General features: G+C 45.4%; 1 protein-coding gene across 1 annotated transcript; it reads left to right on the forward strand.

Moving 5' to 3' along the window:
• Positions 1 to 262: 262 nt before the first annotated feature.
• LOC144611854 (alpha-soluble NSF attachment protein) lies at positions 263 to 21,451 on the forward strand. The gene is made up of 10 exons (XM_078431160.1): positions 263 to 415; positions 8,573 to 8,652; positions 10,831 to 10,947; positions 13,165 to 13,211; positions 14,530 to 14,607; positions 15,374 to 15,429; positions 16,577 to 16,661; positions 18,094 to 18,198; positions 18,795 to 18,914; positions 20,130 to 21,451. Exons 1-10 carry the CDS (start codon positions 318 to 320, stop codon positions 20,229 to 20,231), a joined length of 888 nt encoding a protein of 295 aa, XP_078287286.1. The 5' UTR covers positions 263 to 317; the 3' UTR covers positions 20,232 to 21,451.
• The last annotated feature ends 1,227 nt before the right edge of the window (positions 21,452 to 22,678 follow it).

Below are 22,678 nucleotides of genomic sequence, written 5' to 3' on the forward strand. Positions count from 1 at the left end.
GTGAGTGTATGTGAGAGGGGCGGAAGGAACGTGGTGAGAGAGAGAGAGTGTGTGTGAGAGAGAGAGAGAGAGAGTGTGTGTGAGAGAGAGAGAGAGTGTGTGAGAGAGAGAGAGAGAGTGTGTGAGAGAGGGGCGGAAGTTACGTAGAGAGGGACGAGCGGGCGGAAGTGACGCAGAGAAAGAGTGTGAGTGAGGGGCGGAAGTAACTCAGAGAGTGTGTGAGAGAGAGAGGGGGCGGAAGTGACGCAGAGAGGGGCGAGCGGGGCGAGCGGGCGGAAGTGGCGCAACGCTGGGAGAGGCGGCGAGCAGGGTCGGACATGGACAACTCAGCGAAGGAGCGGGAGGCGCTGGGCCTGGTGGCCGAGGCGGAGCGGCTCGTCCGCTCGTCGCGATCTTTCATAGCCTCCATTTTCGGGTGAGAGGACGGACGTCCCCTCCCCCCCCCACCCCTTTGTTGTGGGTACCGGGCCCCGGGCGGCTCACAGCTGGTCAATGAACCCAGCCCTGCTGTGGGTTGGGATAAGACAGGGATATATATAATGGCGGTGGGTGGGTGGACGTCGCTCACAGCAACATCGGGGGTGCGAGTCGTCATCAGTTTACGTTCTGAGGAGGAGGAGGAGGGGTGGGAGAGGGGTGGCTGAAGGATGGCTGAAGGATTGTTGTGTGTGTGGGAAGGAAGGAACTGCAGATGCTGCTTTACACCGAAGATAAACACCACAACATGCTGGAGTAACTCAGCGGGTCAGGCAGCATCTCTGGGGAGAAGGAATGGGTGACGTTTCGGGTCGAGACACTTCTGGGACCCGAAACGTCACCCATTCCTTCTCTCCCGAGATGCTGCCTGACCCGCTGAGTTACTCCAGCATTTTGTGAATAAATACCTTCTTCAGACTGATGTCAGGGGAGTTGGCGGGACAGAGATAGCCCAGCTGTTGGCATTTGTGCAGTAGAAAGCAGCAGAACGGAGATGAAGAAGAACTTTTTCAGTCAGAGAGTGGTGAAGGTGTGGAATTCTCTGCCTCAGAAGGCAGTAGAGGCCAGTTCGTTGGATGCTTTCAAGAGAGAGCTGGATAGAGCTCTTAAGGATAGCGGAGTCAGGGGGTATGGGGAGAAGGCAGGAACGGGGTACTGATTGAGAGTGATCAGCCATGATCGCATTGAATGGCGGTGCTGGCTCGAAGGGCTGAATGGACTACTCCTGCATCTATTGTCTAAAAGCAGTAACAGCAGCAGCAGATAGAATGTAGTCTGAGACAGTAAGACTGGTGGTTAGAACTGGGAAGGGGATGGAGAGAGAGGGAAAGCAAGGATTACTTGAAGTTAGAGAAGTCAATGTGCATACCGCTGGGGTGTAAGCTGCCCAAGCGAAATTTGAGGTGCTGTTCCTCCAATTTACGCTGGGCCTCACTCTGTCTCTGACACTGGAGGAGGCCCAGGTCCAGAAAGGTTGGGATGTGAGTTAAAATGTTGAGCTACCGGGAGATCGGGTAGGTTAAGACGGACTGAGCGGAGGTGTTCAGCGAAACCAAACCCAAGTCTGTGCTTGGTCTTGCCGATGTTACAGGAGTGGACATCTGGAACAGCGGATACAGTAGATGAGGTTATTATGATGGATTATTGATGCCTGGTTATTAGACTGGGGGGGGGGGGGGAGGGGATCCTTTAAGGGCTTTTAAACTGAGAATAGTGGTGAGCTGTTAATTTGCCCTTTTAGTACTGGTGCACTCTTTCAGCAGTGAAATGTTTATTTGTGCGAAGTGTGTTGAAGTATCGAACCCGCAGACTTTTGTAACAGCACCATGATCTGTGACTGCTTTTTGTTCTTTGAAAGAAATGAGAATTTTGCTCAGCCATGGTGCTGGTCACCTTTTTTCTTGTTAAAATGTCTAAAAAGCCTATTTCAGCAGTGTTGTGTTGCTTTCAAAATATTACAGAAGAAAGGTTTAAATAGAGTCATAGTCGTACAGCATGAAAACGGAACCTTCAGCCCAACTTGTCCATGCCGACCAAGATGCCACATCTAAACTAGTCCCACCCATCTGCATTTGTCACATATCTCTCTAAACCCTTCCTATCCATGCACCAGGTTAAAATGCTGTTCTCGTACCTGCCTCAGCTATCTCCTCTGGTGGCTTGTTCCATATACCCATTACCTGTGTGGAAAAAAATTGCCCCTCGGGTTCCTATAATACCTTTCCCTTCTCAACTTGAATTAAATCATTGCATGTCTTATTTATAACATACATCTTAGATAACATGATTGGAGTTTTTTTTAAGGTGAAGTGGTCTCCTGCTTTGATTTAAATGGGGCCCTGGAATAATGTGTACAGATCTGGTCTCCCAAATTAAAGAACAGTATGCTTAAAATGGAACGTGTTTTCATTGTATTTCCACTCCTGATTAGTTGATTTTGGAATTGGGAAAGATTGTTTAATCCAGCAGATTAGGACTTTCCGCTGAGTTTTGAACAATGAGCATTCTCATGGCTGTTATATTTCTCCCAGCTGCTGTCTCAGCTAATTTTTAGTTACAATAGAGGGGGTTGGCATGGGGAGGGGGGAATAGCAAGTCTCTCGCTATCTCAATCCAAGTTGGCTGTGAAGTGTTAGTTGCTGTAAACAAGACTACTGCAAGGTTATATATTAAGGAACTGGAAGTTAATGCAAGAAATTGTGTTAAGTTAAAAGATCCATGATACCACTAAATAGTGGTGCAGGCATGAGGGGATAAGTGGCCTGCTTTTATTTGTTAATATTTGCAAGCAGATTGGTGTAACCGATGATTGAAATCTTTTCTTTCCAGTGAAGAACTGCACTAATTACATCAGTGCGTGGAAGCTAAAATGCCTTGCGTACTTTAAACTTAATTTTGTGAAATTAAACACAAGTACTTTCTCCCAAGGGTCTCTCTATTAGATTTACTGAATTGCTAGTGAACGTGATCAAATCTATCACGGTTTGTAGAAAATACATAGCAGTCCATTTCTGTTGCTCCTTTCCCGTAATCATGTCTCATGTTTTGTCTATCCAATTTTCCTTTGATAGCCCTGTTCTTTTTTTTCTTTTGCCCCCCCCCACCCACCCTTGTTATTTTCCAGCTTGTAACCTGTCCATGTACTTTTTTTTTATAAGAAAACCAATTTCCTCTCCTCTGTAGGAAGGAACTGCAGATGCTGGTTTAAACTGAAGATAGACACAAAAAGCTGGAGCGGGTCAGACAGCATTTTCTCCTTATCTTTTGCTGATCACCAAATATAATCTTGTGGTGCCTGAGTCATTCACTGATGGCTCCAACGTTGGCACTATTGGTAGTGGCCCCCCTGACATCAGTCTGAAGAAGGGTCTCGACCCGAAACGTCACCCATTCCTTCTCTCCTGAGATGCTGCCTGACCAGCTGAGTTACTCCAGCATTTTGTGAATAAATACCTTCGATTGGCACTATTGGTGATATGGTTGCATTAAGTCACAAGAGTTACTTTCAGCAGTATCTTAAACCATAATGTATCAGTCCACAGACCCTCTTTCGCTTCAAAGAGAACAACCCCAGTATTTCCATTCCAACATTCATCATCCATGCAACCATCATAGTAAATCTTTTATGCGCTCAAAGACCCGGAAAACCACCTGGTGTGATGACTAGCTTTACTAGTTGTCTTTCAGCCTCTATCCTGACCCCTGGTGCTATCAGTGTGAAGTTTACATGTAACCAATTTGGCCCACCAGGTCTACTCTGCCATTCAGTCATGGCTGATCTCTTTCTCTCTCAACCCCATCCTCCTGCCTTCTCCCAATAACCCCTGATACTCGTACTAACCAAGAATCTATCAATCTCCACCTTAAAATGATCCATTTAGGCCTCCACAGTCATCTGTGGCAATGAATTCCACAGATTCACCACCCTCTGACTAGCAAAATTCCTCCTCTTCCCATTTCTAAAGGTACATTCTTTTATTCTGAGGCTATGGCGTCTGATCCTAGACTCTCCCACTAAAGGAAACATCCTCTCCATCTAGGCCATTCTAACGGAAGGTAATTGAGGCAGCCAGATGTGGGAAGACCCACGGTTAAATGGTCTAGCTGTGACTTTTAATTAAGTGGTGTAGTTAGTAATGAAGTAGAGTTTCAAAGTCTACAGAGAGACTTGGGCCTTTTGGAAGGGTGGGCTGAAAGATGGCAGATGGAGTTTAATGCTGATAAGTGTGAGGTGCTGCATTTTGGTAGGACAAATCAAAATAGGACGTACAGGGTAAATGGTAGGGAATTGAGGAATGCAGTGGAACAGAGGGATCTGGGAATAACTGCATTGTTCCCTGAAGGTGGAATCTCGTGTGGATAGGGTGGTGAAGAGGGCATTTGGTATGCTTGCCTTTATAAATCAGAGCATCGAGTATAGAAGTTGGGATGTGATGTTGAAATTGTACAGGGCATTGGTGAGGCCGAATCTGGAGTATGGTGTGCAGTTCTGGTCTCCAAATTATAGGAAAGATGTCGACAAAATGGAGAGGGTACAGAGGGGATTTACTAGAATGTTGCCTGGGTTTCAGCACTTAAGCTACAGAGAGAGGTTGAACAGGTTGGGTCTTTATTCTTTGGAGCGTAGAAGGTTGAGGGGGGACTTGATAGAGGTTTTTAAAATTTTGAGAGGGACGGACAGAGTTGACATGGGTAGGCTTTTCCCTTTGAGAGTGGGGAAGATTCCAACAAGAGGACATAGCTTCAGAATTGAGGGACAAAAGTTTAGGGGTAACATGAGGGGTAACTTCTTTACTCAGAGGGTGGTGGCTGTATGGAATGGGCTTCCGGTGGAAGTGGTGGAGGCTGGCTCGATTTTATCATTTAAGAGTAAATTGGATAGGTATATGGATAAGAGGGGATTAGAGGGTTATGGTCTGAGTGCAGGTAGATGAGACTAGGTCAGGGAGAGTGGTCGGCGTGGACTGGAAGGGCCGAACGGGCCTGTTTCCGTGCTGTAGTTATATGGTTATATGGTTAAATGGAGACATCACGTTTGATAAATGTCTGAGCAGATTTCCATATCCTGGTGATCTGCCATTCTGGACTCCCTTGGCTCAGATGCTCATCTTGGATGCTGAAGCGGCAACAATTGAACCATCTGTACATTTCATAACTCTGAACTCAGTGCTGTGGGGGAATGTGTCGGTATAGATTGAAGTCTGGTTGTCACATGGTAGGCAGTCTGAATAAATTTGCATTTTCAGGCTAGTTACAAGGAACTGCCGATGCATATACAACACATGATTACAATCAAGCCGTCCACAGTGTACAGATATAGCATAAAGGAAATAACATCTATTTTCTTTTTAGATTTAGAGATACAGCGCAGAAACAGGCCCTTCGGCCCACCGGGTCCGCGCCACCCAGCGATCCCCGCACATTAACACTATCCTACACCCACTAGGGACAATTTTTACATTTGCCCAGCCAATTAACCTACATACCTGTACGTCTTTGGAGTGTGGGAGGAAACCGAAGATCTCGGAGAAAACCCACGCAGGAGAACGTACAAACTCCTACAGACGGCGCCTGTAGTCAGGATCGAACCTGAATCTCCGGCGCTGCATTCGCTGTAAGGCAGCAACTCTAACGCTGTGCAGCCCCGTCGAGTACAAGGGTCTCCAATGAGATAGAGGGTATGTCAGGACCGCTCTATCGTTGATGATGGGATTGTTCAGTTGCCTGATAACAGCTGGGAAGACACTGAGTCTGGAGAAATGCATTTTCACTCTTTTGTACCTCTTGCTTGATGGGAGAGGGGAGAAAAGGGAATGTCCAGGGTGAGACTGGCCCTTGATGATGCTGGTGGCCTTGCTGAGGCAGCATGCAGTGTAGATAGTCAATGGAAGGGAGGTTGGTTTGCGTTATGGTTTGGGCTGCGTCTACAATTTCTTGCGGTCGTGGATGGAGCTGTTCCCAGGCCATGCTGTTATGCATCCCGCTAAAATGTTTCTACGGCACTTCTGTAGAAGTTGGTGGGAGTTGTTGGGGACATGCCGAACGTCCTAAGCCTTCTAAGGGAGTAGAGGCACTTGCTTTGATGTGGCTCGTCCAGGACAAGTTGCTGGTGATATTTACTCCTAGGATCTTGAAACTTTCAACCATTTCTACTTTGGTGCCATCAAGGTATGTGTACCACTTTGCTGCCTGAAGTCGGGTCACTCCTTTGTGGAGGAAGGAACTGCAGATGCTGGTTTAAATCTGGGCGGCACGGTGGCGCAGCGGTAGAGTTGCTGCCTTACAGCGAATGCAGCGCCGGAGACTCAGGTTCGATCCTGACTACGGGCGCCGTCTGTACGGAGTTTGTACGTTCTCCCTGTGACCTGCGTGGGTTTTCTCCGAGATCTTCGGTTTCCTCCCACACTCCAAAGACGTACAGGTTTGTAGGTTAATTGACTGGGTAAATGTAAAAAAATTGTCCCTAGTGTGTGTAGGATAGTGTTAATGTGCGGGGATCGCTGGGCGGCGCGGACTCGCTGGGCCGAAGGGCCCGTTTCCGCGCTGTATCTCTAAATCTAAAAATCGAAGATTGGCACAAAATGCTGGAGAAACTAAGCGGGTCAGACAGCATCTCTGGAGAAAAGGAATATGTCCCTATCTCCTTTGTCTTACTGACCTTGAGAGAAAGGTGGTTGTCTTGACACCAGGTTTTGAGGTTCTCAATCTCCTTCCTGCACTCCGTCTCCCCATTATTTGATATCGGGCCCACTGTAGTAATGTATTTGTAAATTGAGTTGGATTTATGTTGGGCTGCACATTCGTGAGTGTATTAGGAGTAAAGGAGTATTCTCCATAGCAAACATAAAACCATTTGTACTGAGCCATTGGGCAATAAACCCTCTACCCATGGGCTCCTGTAACGAACTGTTGGTGCCAACTCTTGCTACTGAGTCTCAGCATTTGCTCAATCATTTCCTGTTTTTCTCAAAACTTATCGCTTTTACAGGCTTTTTGGCATTGAGCAATAGATTAGAACCAATGTCAAAATAGTGGCATGTGATTCTTAAGAACGGCACATTTTTTTCAAGCACTTTGTAGTTCTAAGTAAAATGCCTTGTGCCTTGCTGTCAATTGTTCTATATAAATGCATGATATTGATTCAATCCCATCCTTTACATTCCTATTTGACTGGTGGGGTAATCTCAACCAAACATTAATTTGCACTTCCTTGATTGATTGAAAGATACCGCCTAGAAACAAGCCTTCGACTCACCAAGTTCGCACTGCCCATCGATCACCGGTTCTCGTTAGTCCCGTTATCCCATTTTCTCATCCACTCCCTACATGGTAGGGGGAAATTTTAGCCGCCAATTAACCGAGAAACCCATGTGGTAACAGGGAGAACACGCAAACTCCACACGGATAGTAGCTGACATCAGGATTGAACTCTGGTCTCTGGCGCTGTAAGGCAGCAGCTCTACTTGATGTGCCACTGTCTTTGTGGGAGCCACACTCCAAAGAAGTGCAGGTTTGTAGGTTAATTGGCTTGGTATAAATGTAAAAATTGTCCCTAGTGGATATAGGATAGTGTTAATGTGCGGGGATCGCTGGTCGGTGCGGACCCGATGGGCCGAAGGGCCTGTTTCTACGCTGTACCTCTAAACTAAACTAGAGTCATACAGCATGGGAACAGGTCCTTTGGTCCAGTTTGCCCATGCTGACCAAGATACCCCATCTACACTTGTCCCACCTGCCTGCATTTGGCCAATATCCACTATTCTGTACATACACCACATCGTAGAGCCAAAATCTCCCTTTGGAGCTTTGTGTTAATTCAAAGTATTTCAGTAACTTGTTTTTGGTTCCAGTCTACCATAACTTTGACTTGTCCTAAAATACTCCACTACCCAAGTACTTTTGAGGTATAGCCGCTGTTGGAATGTAGTAAATGATAAAAATGGTACACAGCTATGTGTTTTGCACAGTATTCTGAATGTGGCTGGATGTTCTACTTTGGAAGTTGTAAAGAAACAAAGAATGGCAAGAATGCCAGAGATCTCTTGCCCTCTGGAATTAAGTGTCTTGAGTTTTTAACATGTTGAAGTAAAAACCTTGTGACCAGTCTCCATAAATTCTTAATGGTTATTAATAGAACCAGAGTTTATAAACAGAGCAAGAAAAAAACTGCAGATGCTGGTATAAATCGAAGGTAGACACAAAATGCTGGAGTAACTCAGAGGGTTAGGCAGCATCTCGGGAGAGAAGGAATGGGTGACCCTTCTGAAGAAGGGTCTCGACCCGAAATGTCACCCATTCCTTCTCTCCCGAGATGCTGCCTGACCCGCTGAGTTACTCCAGCATTTTGTGTCTACTTATAAACTCTGGTGTTGTTAATATATGATCCAAACAATGTGACTTATTCACAATCGTGCAGGAAGGAACTGCAGATGCTGGTTTAATCCGAAGATAGACACAAAAAGCTGGAGTAACTCGGGTGCCCCGCTGAGTCGCACCAGCTTTTTGTGACTAATTCACAATCCTCAGTCTTTGGTTTCTTAGGATCTAGAAACCCTTTTCACATCTTGATTTTCACATCTTTCATTTTGTTTATTAGAGGGTCTTCAAAACTGGAAGAAGCATGTGAATTGTACGCCAGAGCTGCTAACATGTTCAAAATGGCAAAGAACTGGAGTGGTGAGTAGCAGATACACTGGAATTGTATATACTGGAATTTAGAAGGATGAGAGGGGATCTTATCGAAACGTATAAGATTATTAAGGGGTTGGACACGTTAGAGGCAGGAAACATGTTCCCAATGTTGGGGGAGTCCAGAACCAGGGGCCACAGTTTAAGAATAAGGGGTAGGCCATTTAAAACGGAGATGAGGAAAAACTTTTTCAGTCAGAGAGTTGTGAATCTGTGGAATTCTCTGCCTCAGAGGGCAGTGGAGGCCAATTCTCTGAATACATTCAAGAGAGAGCTAGATAGAGCTCTTAAGGATAGCGGAGTCAGGGGGTATGGGGAGAAAGCAGGAACGGGGTACTGATTGAGAATGATCAGCCATGATCACATTGAATGGCGGTGCTGGCTCGAAGGGCCGAATGGCCTACTCCTCCTATTGTCTGTTGTCTATACCAAATACTCCTTTCACAATTGTGTGGGAAAGAAAACTGCAGATGCTGATTTAAATCAAAGGTAGACACAAAATGCTGGAGTAACTCAGCGTGCCAGGCAGCAGGTCTGAAGAAGGGTCTCGACCCGTTCCTTCTCTCCAGAGATGCTGCCTGACCCACTGAGTTACTCCAGCATTTTGTGTCTACTTCTTCTTAAGCCCTTTGCTCTGCTAGGGAGCATAGGTCATTGACAATTGTTCTGTTCAGTGTGTCTAACAATGCATAAATAACACGCGTATTGCCTGAATTGAATTTGCAGAAATGAGATCATGTTTGGAACAGGCATGTCTTGTCAATTGTGCGTTTGTCTGTTTCAAGAGCTTTTATTTGTTATGTGAACCAGAACAATGAAGGAAAGCAATGGGATGCTTATTATAAATTCTTTTGCTTAGAGATACAGAGTGGGCCCTTTAGCCCACTGGGTCCGCACCGACCAGCGATCACCCCGTACACTATCCTACACAACTAGGGACAATTTTACAACTTACTGAAGCTAATTAACCTAATTAGTCCTGCTGAGCCGGATGGTCACATCGCACAGTGATCCCTCACAGATCTACTTGCACTTTATTCTGTTTTAAAACTGTTACAATTTGTTTCATTGGGTTGTTTAAATGAATACTGACTAGCTAATTAAATTATTGCATCGTATGGGAGGCGCATTCCCAATCTCGTTGTACCCCTGTACAATGACAATAAAGATATATTGTATTGTATTGTGTAAACCTCTATGTCTTTGGAGGAAACTGGAGCACTTGGAGAAAACCCACGTGGTCACAGGGAGAACGGACAAACTCCGTACAGGCAGCTCCTGCAGTCGGGATGGAACCCAGGTCTCTGGTGCTGTAGGGCAGCACCTCCACTGTGCCCACCCCCAAATACATTCTTATTTGCAATAAAATGCAATCTTCCCCCCCCCCCCCCCCCCCCCACAACCTCCAGCGTTCCAGAGACAACAATCCAAGTCTTTCCAACCTCTCTCTGATCTAACACCCCGTAATCATCTATAAAGGGGCCTCGTTCTGGTGAACCTCCTCTGCACCCTTTCCAAATCTTCCATATCCTGTATTGGGGTGACCAGAACTGCATGCAATACTTCAAATGTGGCCAAGCTAAGCTCCTATAAAGCTGCAAAATTACAAGAATCTTTTTTCGCACTGCCTGTGTAGGCTGCCATTTCCACTTAGCACGGTTCCCTAAACTGAAAGAACAGTTAAGTGAACACACAAAAATGCTGGAAGGACTCGACTGATACTGGTCAGGATCCGAAACGCCAATTTAACCTTTCTCCCTCCTGGAACTCCCGCTAACTTCTTTCGGCATTCTTTTGTTTGTTCCTGATTCCGGCATCTGCAGATCAGTGACCTGCTGGCTTTCAACCGAGTAACAAGGCGACCTTTCACAACACGGCTCAAATTGAGAGCTTTATCAAAACACCTGCTTGACTGCCTCTGTATTTGAATTCTACTGGCGCCCCTCTGCAGGCTGGCTTTTATTTTGTTCTGTGGGGAAGGCAGATGGTGTGAAACTCAGTTGACAGCCACATTAATCTAGCGCTGTTTCAGACGGCTTTGAGAAATAGTCTGGTTAACACGGCTTGTCTCATTTAATCTGCCTGGTTTTGCGCGTGTGTGTGTACGTGCCGCATTTGCAAATGTCCTGATTCTGCTGATACCCACTCGTGATGCTTTATCTTCAGCTGCAGGCAATGCCTTTTGTGAGGCGGCTAAACTCCACCTGCACTTGCAGAGCAAACATGACGCAGCAACAAACTTTGTGGATGCGGGAAATGCCTTTAAGAAAGCCGATCCTCAAGGTAACTTTTATCCCATTTTTAACCCGCAAGTATTTGTAAAGAATGCCAAGCAAGACAAATTTAAGTTCAATTGATCGTGTTTCTGAAATAACTTTCAATGGTGCTGTATTTACGATGCACCGTGGAATCAATATCAATTTACAAACTTTAGAGATGCAGCGCGGAAAAGGGCCCTTCAGCCCACCGAGTCCCTGCCGACCAGCGATCACCCCTTGCATTAACACTATATTGCACACTAGGGACAGTTTACAGTTTTACCAGAGCCGGTTGTTCAAGAATACCAGAGCATTCAAGAGAGAGCTGGATAGAGCTCTTAAGGATAGCGGAGTCAGGGGGTATGGGGAGAAGGCAGGAACGGGGTACTGATTGAGAATGATCAGCCATGATCACATTGAATGGCGGTGCTGCCTCGAAGGGCCGAATGGCCGCCTCCTGCACCTATTGTCTATTGTTGTTCTTGGGAATGTAATTCTACAGTTTTAGAATATCTTTTAATGAGGATGCTTATTTTTACAGACCAATAGATTCCCTAACCAATATGTAGTTAAGACATGCATCAGAGGTATATTATTAGGAAATGCGGGGCTGTTGGCAAATTGCAAAGGTGAATAAAGATGGCTTAATTGGGTGGTGGGGAAGATGCTGGAGTCAATTATAAAAGACGAAATTGCTGAGCATTTGGATAGCAGTAACGGGATCATTCCGAGTCAGCATGGATTTACGAAGGGGAAATCATGCTTGACAAATCTACTGGAATTTTTTGAGGATGTAACTAGGAAAATTGACAGGGGAGAGTCAGTGGATGTGGTGTACCTCGACTTTCAGAAAGCCTTCGACAAGGTCCCACATAGGAGATTAGTGGGCAAAATTAGGGCACATGGTATTGGGGGTAGGGTACTGACATGGATAGAAAATTGGTTGACAGACAGAAAGCAAAGAGTGGGGATAAATGGGGCCCTTTCGGAATGGCAGGCAGTGACCAGTGGGGTACCGCAAGGTTCGGTGCTAGGACCCCAGCTATTTACAATATACATTAATGACTTGGACGAAGGGATTAAAAGTACCATTAGCAAATTTGCAGATGATACTAAGCTGGGGGGTAGTGTGAATTGTGAGGAAGATGCAATAAGGCTGCAGGGTGACTTGGACAGGTTGTGTGAGTGGGCGGATACATGGCAGATGCAGTTTAATGTAGATAAGTGTGAGGTTATTCACTTTGGAAGTAAGAATAGAAAGGCAGATTATTATCTGAATGGTGTCAAGTTAGGAGGAGGGGGAGTTCAACGAGATCTGGGTGTCCTAGTGCATCAGTCACTGAAAGGAAGCATGCAGGTACAGCAGGCAGTGAAGAAAGCCAATGGAATGTTGGCCTTCGTAACAAGAGGAGTTGAGTATAGGAGCAAAGAGGTCCTTCTACAGTTGTACCGGGCCCTGGTGAGACCGCACCTGGAGTACTGTGTGCAGTTTTGGTCTCCAAATTTGAGGAAGGATATTCTTGCTATGGAGGGCGTGCAGCGTAGGTTCACTAGGTTAATTCCCGGAATGGCGGGACTGTCGTATGTTGAAAGGCTGGAGCGATTGGGCTTGTATACACTGGAATTTAGAAGGGTGAGGGGGGATCTTATTGAAACATATAAGATAATTAGGGGATTGGACACATTAGAGGCAGGAAACATGTTCCCAATGTTGGGGGAGTCCAGAACAAGGGGCCACAGTTTAAGAATAAGGGGTAGGCCATTTAGAACGGAGATGAGACGTACTCCAAAGACGTACAGGTATGTAGGTTAATTGGCTGGGTAAATGTTTAAAAAAATTGTCCCTCGTGGGTGTAGGATAATGTTAATGTACGGGGATCGCTGGGCGGCACCGACTTGGTGGGCCGAAAAGGCCTGTTTCCGGCTGTATACATATGATATGATATGATGATGAGGAAGAACTTTTTCAGTCAGAGTGGTGAAGGTGTGGAATTCTCTGCCTCAGAAGGCAGTGGAGGCCAGTTCGTTGGATGCTTTCAAGAGAGAGCTGGATAGAGCTCTTAAGGATCGCGGAGTGACGGGGTATGGGGAGAACGCAGGAACGGGGTACTGATTGAGAGTGATCAGCCATGATCGCATTGAATGGCGGTGCTGGCTCGAAGGGCTGAATGGCCTACTCCTGCACCTATTGTCTATTGTCTATGCATTTTTTAACTGATGTTAAATCTGTTTCCTCCTCTAGAGGCCATTAATTGTTTGAACAGGGCTATAGAGATTTATACAGATATGGTAAGCAACTGTTGTAAACATCAAATGCAGTTCGTGCATGTTTAGACTTGCTTTCAATGTGCCAGTGTTTTGCAATTAGTCCAAAGTCCAAATCTAAGTTCTGATTAATGTATCAATATCCCATTTTCAGGATCCATATCTTTCCAATTTCAGCTTTAACAGATAAACACTCTAAATTCTTTGAGTTCAGCAGGATAGATGCAGGGAGGAGTTTTCCCCCAGCTAAGGAGTTTAAAACTTGGGATCGCAGTGTCTGAATAAGGAGTATGATGTTTAGGACTGAGGTGCAGAGACATTTCAGTGGGTGGTGATTCTTTGCAATTCTCTACCTCTTATGGGCTGAGGCTTAGTCATTGAGTTCATTTAAAACACAACTTTTGGATATTACGTTTATGGGCTAGAGGGTGTAGTGGGTCGGTATTTCGGGTAAAAACAAGGTAGAAGATTAGATTTGCTTACTTTTAGTTTAGAGATACAGCGCGGAAATGGGACCTTCAGTCCACCGAGTCCACAGCGACCAGCAACTCCCCATTATGCAGGCACACCCTACACACTAAGGACAATTTACAGTTTTTACCAAAGCCAATTAACCTACAAACCTGTTTGTCTTCGGAGTGTGGGAGGAAACCGAAGATCTCTGAGAATACCCATGCAGAGAACGTACAAACTATACAGACAGCACCCGTAGTCAGGATCGAACCTGGGTCTCTGGCGCTGTGAGGCAACGACTTTACCCGCTTAGCCACCGTGCCTCTGTGGTTGTGTGCTTTCCAGTAAAGGAAATGGCCTCAACGTTTACCCTGTCAAACTCTTTAAATTTTCTTTCTGTGAGATTACACCGATGACAACTATAATAATATAATAATAATAATAATAATAAACATTTATTTTATATAGCACTTTTCCAAGTGCTCAAAGACGCTTTACAAAAACAGTCATGACATAAAAACAAACAAACGAACTGTCCTGACGGAGAAGCGGCGAACAAACAGCGCCAGCGTCCTCTCACGGCAGGGTCCGGCAGTAAACAATAAAGAACACAAGACACACAATTACAATTTTAACACAAACAGCCATCACAGTGATTGCTCCAGGCACACCCTCACTGTGATGGAAGGCAAAGAAAAGTCTTATCTCCTCCTCATTCTTCTCCCGTGGTGCCATCTAGTCTGTTATGACTAGGTGGGTTTTTTCAACAGGGAATTGTCTGCAACCCCCCCCACTTTTTGTATATTCGTTCTGTTCTGATATCCTGAGACTAGATTTTATTGCATCCCCTGTTTTCCCCAAGTGCTGAAGTGTGTGCGTTTGTGTTTAGGGTCGGTTTACAATTGCGGCAAAGCATCACATATCGATAGCAGAGATCTACGAGAGCGAGCTGGTGAATATTGAGAAAGTAAGTGACCGACCGAGACACTCTAAAATACTGCAGATGCACCACAGAAAACATACGAGACACAAAATGGTGGAGTAACTTGGAGGGACAGGCGGCGTCTGGAGAGAGGGAATGGGTGACGTTTCGGGTCGAGACCCTTCGTCTGACATGGAAAACATTCTCTCGGGTTGCATCACAACTCGATTTGGGAACAGCTCTGCTCACAACTGGAAGAAACTTCAGAGTATCACAAAGTGCTGGAGTAACTCAGCAGGTCGGGCAGCACCTTGGAGAGAAGAAATGGGTGACGTTTCGGGTCGAGACCCTTCTTCAGACTGATGGGTTTTTTTAATATCAAAAAATACTTTATTCAAGTAATAAATATTTACAAAACATCTTCTTTTCAACAACTCCATCCGACATTTCCGGAGGTTACACATTCAATGCAGATATTAATTTCCATATTTACACAGAGTCCCCCCTTATTTGGAGGGGCGTCTCCACCACACCCTGCCCCCCATGTCCAGCAGCGGACTGATGTAGTTACTGAGTTATGGATTTATTCCAGTCTATCACATAGACTAAACCATTGACTCCAGCTGCGTTTCACTCTGCCTCAAGGCTAAGTTGGTTTGTGAAATTAGTTTCAAAAATGCATCTTTAATAATTTTGCTTTATAATTTCAAACTGTTCTAGTTTTCCCTGTGAAACGGTGGAAAAGTCTTAACTGGCAATGTGTCTATTCCAACCAAATGCACTCATTTATTTACATGCTTGTATTTTTCAGGCAATCGCACATTATGAGCAGGCAGCAGATTACTACAAGGGTGAAGAATCCAACAGGTTAGTGGCACGATCACTTTATTTTAATGTAAATGGTTTTGAAATTTATGATTTTGTCCATCCTCTGGTGTTCCTCACTGCCTGTGTGTGACTGCAGTTTGCAAGTAAAAGTTCAGTTACACTTTCTATTTTTTGCAATTTATTGCAAATACCAAGTGATTAAATGTAACTGACCCAAAGATCAAAGCATGCACAGAATTTTTTTAAACATTCTATACACTGGTTCATATGATTATTATATAGGTGCAGATGTTCCGTAGAACGCTCACGGTTGCATTAAGCCGATGGATTGATTTATAGAGTCATACAACGTGGAAACAGGTCCAACATGCCCAAACCAGCCAACATGTCCCATCTGCACTAGGCCCACCTGCCTACGTTTGGTCCCTAACCCTATAAAACTATCTTATCCATGTACCTGTCTAAATGTTTCTTAAATGTGGCGATGGTATTTGCCTCAACTACCTCCTTTGGCAGCTTGTTCCATAAACCTACCACCTTTTGCATTTAAAAAAAAAAAAGGCCCTCAGATTCTTATTAAATCTTTCCCTCCTCGTTAGACCTATGTCCTCTGGTTCTCGATTTCCCCTTCACTGGGCAAGAGACTCTGTGTGCCTACCCAATCTATTATGATTTTATACACCTCTATAAGATTACTTCTCATCCTCCTGCACTCCAAGGAATAGATTTTTAAAAACAATTTTTTAGATTTTAGAGATACAGCGCGGAAACAGGCCCTTCGGCCCACCGGGTCCGCGCCGCCCAGCGATCCCCGCACATTAACACTATCCTACACACACTAGGGACAATTAAAAAAAACAAAACATTTGCCCAGCCAATTAACCTACATATCTGTACGTCTTTGGAGTGTGGGAGGAAACCGAAGATCTCGGAGAAAACCCACGCAGGTCACGGGGAGAACGTACAAACTCCGTACAGATGGCGCCCGTAGTCAGGATCGAACCTGAGTCTCAGGCGCTGCATTCGCTGTAAGGCAGCAACTCTATCGCTGCGCCACCGTGCAGAGTCTAAGCCTACTCAACCTCGCCCTATAGCTCAGGCCCTCGAGTCCTGGCAACATCCTTGTAAATTATTTTGAATTTATGTCTACGGCTTTATTCCTAAAGAAATTCCTTTTTCTCTGTAGTTCTGCGAATAAGTGTCTACTGAAAGTCGCTACATACGCTGCACAGCTAGAACAATATTTCAAAGCCATTGAAATATATGAACAGGTAAGTGTTTTTTTTTCACGGGGGTTGGGGGGTACTGTTCCTCCAATTTGCGCTGGGCCTTACTCTGACAATGGAGGAGGCCCAGGACATAAATGTGTAGTTCAACAATAAGACCAATAAGAATAATCAATAAAAATGCAATAACACATACAATCATAAACTAACGCCAAACAAAAGAAACATCCATCACAGTGAGGCTCCTCCAGTCCCTCCTCACTGTGATGGAAGGCCAGAATGTCTTTTCTCTTCCCCTGCTGTCTTCTCCCGCGGTCAGGCTGTTGGAGTTGCCACCTCGAGGCGGTCGGGGCCCCCAACATTGAAGCCCCCGCCGGGCGGAGAAAAACCCCGCGGCCTATTTCAGGCCTACGACCACATTTTGACCCAGACATCAGACTGAAGAAGGGTCTCGACCCGAAACGTCACCCATTCCTTCTCTCACGAGATGCTACCTGACCTGCTGAGTTACTCCAGCATTTTGTGAATAAGTATCTCATAGCTGAATAGTTTGAGTTAAGATGTAGATGCCAGGAACTGCAGATGCTGGTGTCAAAAAAGGACAAAGTGCCGCAGTAACAGCAGGTCGGGCAGCATCTCGGAAATAAAGAGCAGGAAAATGAGGGAATCGGGGAGCAGTGAGCGAAGGTCCTGCAGTACACCCATCAGAGAGGACAAACCAGTGGGAATCTGATGCTGAATTACTCCAGCATTTTGTCTTGATTCAATTGGTTTCCTCAAAGTAGTAATTAGTATTCCATTGGCGTCCTTGCGGTTCCAACACCTCTCCCCAAAACCCTGTATCACATGTTTTGTTGCTTTTAATTATATTGTTGACCAGGCAGCCCTCAATGTGCTTAAACAGTTCCTGCTTGGCTAATGTAATAGACAATAAGTGCAGGAGGAGGCCATTCGGCCCTTCGAGCCAGCACCGCCATTCAATGTGATCATGGCTGATCATTCTCAATCGAGATGTAAATCTAGACTGATTTTTGTTTTTAAGGTTGTGCATTCTGGTGAAGGGTTGGGGTGCAAGTATACTTTCCTACCCCATTCCCCATCCTTTTATGGCCATGAACTAGGTTTGAAGTTGGTGTTTCAATCGCCAAAATTCCATAAGATATCCCAAATTACCTGCGGTCACCAGCTTGTCTGGCTGAGACTGTGCAAAGATTGCCACTTTCACTAGTCGTTACCTCCTGTCTTTTCGTTTTGCAATCCATGTACATTTATGGCTTCATCTCAGGAGAGAAGGAATGGGTGACGTTTCGGGTCGAGAAACGTCACCCATTCCTTCTCTCCTGAGATGCTGCCTGACCTGCTGAATTACTCCAGCATTTTGTGAATAAATACCTTCGATTTGTACCAGCATTTGCAGTTATTTTCTTACATTTATGGCGTAATACTTACAGTGAATTTGTACTTGTGTGCGCCACAGGTAGGCACAACAGCCATGGACAGCCCACTACTCAAGTACAGTGCAAAAGACTACTTCTTCAAAGCTGCTCTCTGCCATTTCTGTGTCGACGTGTTAAATGCCAAGGTACGTACGTGAGAGTTGAAGTTCCTCTGTTATGTGGAAGATAGGTGCAGGAGGAGGCCATTCGGCCCTTCGAGCCGGCACCGCCATTCATTGTGATCATGGCTGATCATCCACAATCAGTAACCCGTGCCTGCCTTCTCCCCATATCCCTTGATTCCACTAACCCCTAGACCTCTAACTAACTCTCTTTTAAATTCATCCAGTGAATTGGCCTCCACTGCCTTCTGTGGCAGAGAATTCCACAAATTCGCAACTCCCTGGGTGAAAAAGTTTTTTCTCACCTCAGTTTTAAATGGCCTCCCATTTATTCTTAGACTGTGTGGCCCCTGGTTCTGGACTCCCCCCAATATCGGGAACATTTTTCCTGCATCCAGCTTGTCCAGAGAACCCGGGTCTCTGGCGCTGCATTCGCTGTAAGGCAGCAACTCTACCGCTGCGCCACCGTGCCGCCCCATATCTTCTGATTAAGAATGGTAGTGGATTTGCTTCGCTTAACAGACACCCATTCACTTTGTACCTTTTTGCAATCGCTCTGCCCGAGATTGTCTTTATCTCGTAAGAATAGTTTTCATCCAGAAACCTTTCTCATTCTACAGTTGGCAGTAACTAAATACGAGGAAATGTTTCCAGCCTTCTCGGATTCCAGGGAGTGTAAACTTGTCAAAAAACTCCTGGATGCTTTTGAAGAAGAGAATCTTGATGGTTACACTGATGCAGTAAGTGTTTTGAGATTGCAAGCGGATTGCGGACAATATTTCCATTGCACCAAGTGACTTGTGCACACACTGAAAGTGAAATAAGCAAATGTTAGAATATCCAGCATCTATGGGGAAAAATAAACTACTAGTGTTTCAAGTCAGATATAATCATTTGAATTGAAATGTTATCATCGCATCGTGTTCCCGGGAAATGGTTTGATGTCTTCGACAGCAGTGTCTGAACTGGGAACAGTCTGGTTAAAGTGGTGTCGCAAGGAACTGCAGATGCTGCAATCCAGAGTAGAACACAGCATAGTGGCGCAGCGGTAGAGCTGCTGCCTCACATCACCAGAGACCAGGATTCAATCCTGACCTCAGCTGCTGTGTGTATGGAGTTTGTACGTTCTCGCTGTGACAACGTGGACTTCCTCCAGGTGTTCTGGTTTCCTCCCACATTCCAAAGACATACATGTTTGTAGGTTATTTGGCTTCAGTAAAAACTATGTAAAATTGTCCCTGGTGTGTAGGATAGTGTTAGAGTATGATCGCTTGACGGCACAGACTCTGTTGGCCGAAGGGCCTGTTTCTGTGCTGTATCTCGAAAGTCTAGCAGTGCTGGAGTAACTCATTGTGTCAAGCAGCATGTCTGGAGGATGTGGCTAGGTGACGTTTTGGGGTCTGGACCTTTCCTCATATTGATTGTAGTACGGGCGGGGGGAAAGCTGGAAAAGAGGTGGGGCGGAACATAATCTCGCAAGTGGAATTGGAAATGTTTGAACATTAGTACAGGTGTCAGGTTATGGGGAGAAGGCAAGAGAATGGTGTTAGGAGGGAGAGATAGATCATCCACGATTGAATGACGGAGTAAACGTGATAGGCCGAATGGGCTCATTCTACTCCTATCACTTATAACCTTTTGGCCTTAAGTGATGGGTGGATATAGATGGGGAGAGTTTTCATTGGCAGATGGGTGGACAAAAGACAGATGAGACATGGGTGACAAAGCTTTTCACTGTACCTCAGTACACGTGACACTGAACTGAACAATGGAATGTAAAGCCAGAGAGGGATATAGGTAAAATGGGGTGGGACGAGGGTGGGGGAAGAAGAAAGAGGAGCAGGACTGAGGGAAATGGATGTGCACCAGGGTGGAGGTACACACTATATTGCCCAAGTCAGTGCGTTAGTGATTATTATGAGTTTCTATTTGAAAGCAACTCTTTCTCCTTGCAGGTGAAGGAGTACGATTCCATCTCGCGGTTGGACCAGTGGTTGACGACAATGCTGCTGCGAATCAAGAAGACCCTTCATGCAGAGCCGACGGACCTATGTTAGGCAGAACTGTCTGTATTAAAAACAATCTCTGGTCAAAAACCGGCTCTGGAAGGAGGGGGAGGGATGGGAACAGATGGTTTTTGATTTTTTTAAAATCTGCAAATTGAAATGTGAAGATGCATTCCAGAATTGGAAGTGATTGAACATTTTTTTGCATTTAAGATAGATATTTTGCTTGCAGGTTGGACTATAATAAGCTGTAATTTTTGAAGCAAATCCCGTGAACCATAAATCTTCCCCCAACCATCCTTTTTCCTCTATCCTTGCAAGAGTTCTCTGTATAAATGCAAGTTGCCCTCTGTGGCTTTAATAATAATTATATTAGAACTAGCTATATAAACTAATCCAGGGTATAGCATGAAGATTGGTCAAGTGCCTAGTGATCATCTTGTTGGCTCTGCTCAGGTTTGTCTTCCTGCGTTTTGCTAGTTGGCCTGGCGCTAGCTGTTTTGCAGACCCTTGCTGAAAATACAGGACCAGATCAGCCTTGGCTACGCTGCCTTCTGCAGTTGAATAGCTGGCCATTGCTACCTTGGGCTCACCTGTGTTCCCCCAGGGATCAACCAACTCAAAGTAAACATAGTTTTATTTCTGGAGGGGGGAAGAGGTATGGATGGGTGGGATGCAAGTAGGTCCGAGGTTTTGGAATATGTTAAAACTATTAGGCAAAATATTTTAACCTGAATTTCCCCGTCTATTTGATTCATCAGTTGTACACAAGTTATTTTGGGAGGTTTTTATAGTAGCACTTGTCACAGGTGTGTGGTCTAAATAGGCCAGCTAAAGGTCATGTATATTCACTGCACAGGTAGTCTGCTGAGAGGGAGGTTGTTCTGTGTGGTTACAAGCTAAACCAGTTGCACCATGTATAAATACACATAATTTTTAGATCTGAATAAATAATGGCAGTTGTACCACCTTGTGTAGTTTTAGTGTTTATTTATTCTCAGAGGAAGGGCACTATTTTGCAAGACCTGTTAATGAAATTCAAAATTGCAAATGCTGGAAATCCAGCTTGCGACACTGAACAAAGGAAAGCAGACCACACTCAGCCTTTACCACCTTAGACAACTGAGGAAATTCAGAGTGTCGCTGAGGATCCTTCATTGCTTCTACTCTGGGGCTGTAGAGAGCATCCTGTCCGGCAACATTACAGTCTGGTTTGGGAACAGCTCTGCCCAGGACAGGATGGCCCTGCAGAGAGTAGTGCGTTCGGCAGAACGCACCATGGGAACTACACTCGTCCCCCTGCAGGACCTATACATCAGGAGGTGCAGATCCAGAGCAAGCAAGATCATGAGGGACCCCTGCCACCCCAGTAACGGACTGTTCCAGATGCTACGGTCAGGCAAACGCCTCCGCTGTCACGCTGTGAAAACGGAGAGGATGAGACGGAGCTTCTTCCCACAGGCCATCAGGACTGTCAACTTTGATAACCCCAGAGACTAAATTTTTGTCGACACTTTTTGTGCTATGTTTAGTAACTTATTAACTTTATTTATATGCTGTAACTGTAATTCTTTTTGTGCACAACCCGCAGGCATTACCACTTTCATTTCACTGCACATCGAGTATGTGTATGTGACAAATAAATTTGACTTGACTTGAATTACAGATGCAGGTATTAAAGATATTCTTTCCTACCCAAATAATAAGCTGCTTTTGCTTTGGCGGTAACGCACAGTGAGACATTAAACAAAGTGGTATTTAGTTTCATTTTAGAGATACAGCGCGAAACAGGCCCACCAAGTCTGCTCCGACCAGCAACCCCCGCACATTAACACTATCCTACACGCAGTAGGGATAATTTTACATTTATAACAAGCCAATTAACCTACAAACCTGTACGTGTGTGGAGGAAACGGAAGATCTCGGAGAAAACCCATGTTATGGGATTGGGGGGGGGGGGTGGTCTTATAGAGGTGTACAAAATCATGAGAGGAATAGATCGGGTAGATGCACAGTCTCTTGCCCAGAGTAGGGGAATCGAGGACCAGAGGACGTAGGCTGAAGGTGAAGGAATCTGAGGGGTAACTTTTTCACACAAAGGGTGGGGGGGTGTGTGGAACAAGCTGCCGGAGGAGGCAGTTGAGGCTGGAACTGTCCCAATGTTTAAGAAAAGACAGGTTTGGAGGGATATGGACCAACTGCGGGCAGGTGGGACAAGTGTAGCTGGGACGTGTTGGCCAGTGTGGGCGAGTTGGGCCGAAGGTTGACTCTAAATAGACTCCATTGGTAGACTCTGAGTCTAAACAGGCCCTTCAGCCCATCTTGCCCATGCTGACCAACAAAATACCATTCCGCCATCTTTGAGAGGGGCAGGCAGCCACTGCTGAGACGTCATTTTTAAGCGACACTTTAGGCGAGTTCCATGCCTGCCGCCATCTTTGTGAGGGGCGTCCTAGCGTTAAAAAAACGTCATATTAGGGCGCCTCCGCCGCAGTTGA

This window comes from Rhinoraja longicauda, chromosome 41, assembly GCF_053455715.1.
Source record: "Rhinoraja longicauda isolate Sanriku21f chromosome 41, sRhiLon1.1, whole genome shotgun sequence".
In the NCBI taxonomy this organism is placed as follows: Eukaryota; Metazoa; Chordata; class Chondrichthyes; order Rajiformes; family Arhynchobatidae; genus Rhinoraja; species Rhinoraja longicauda.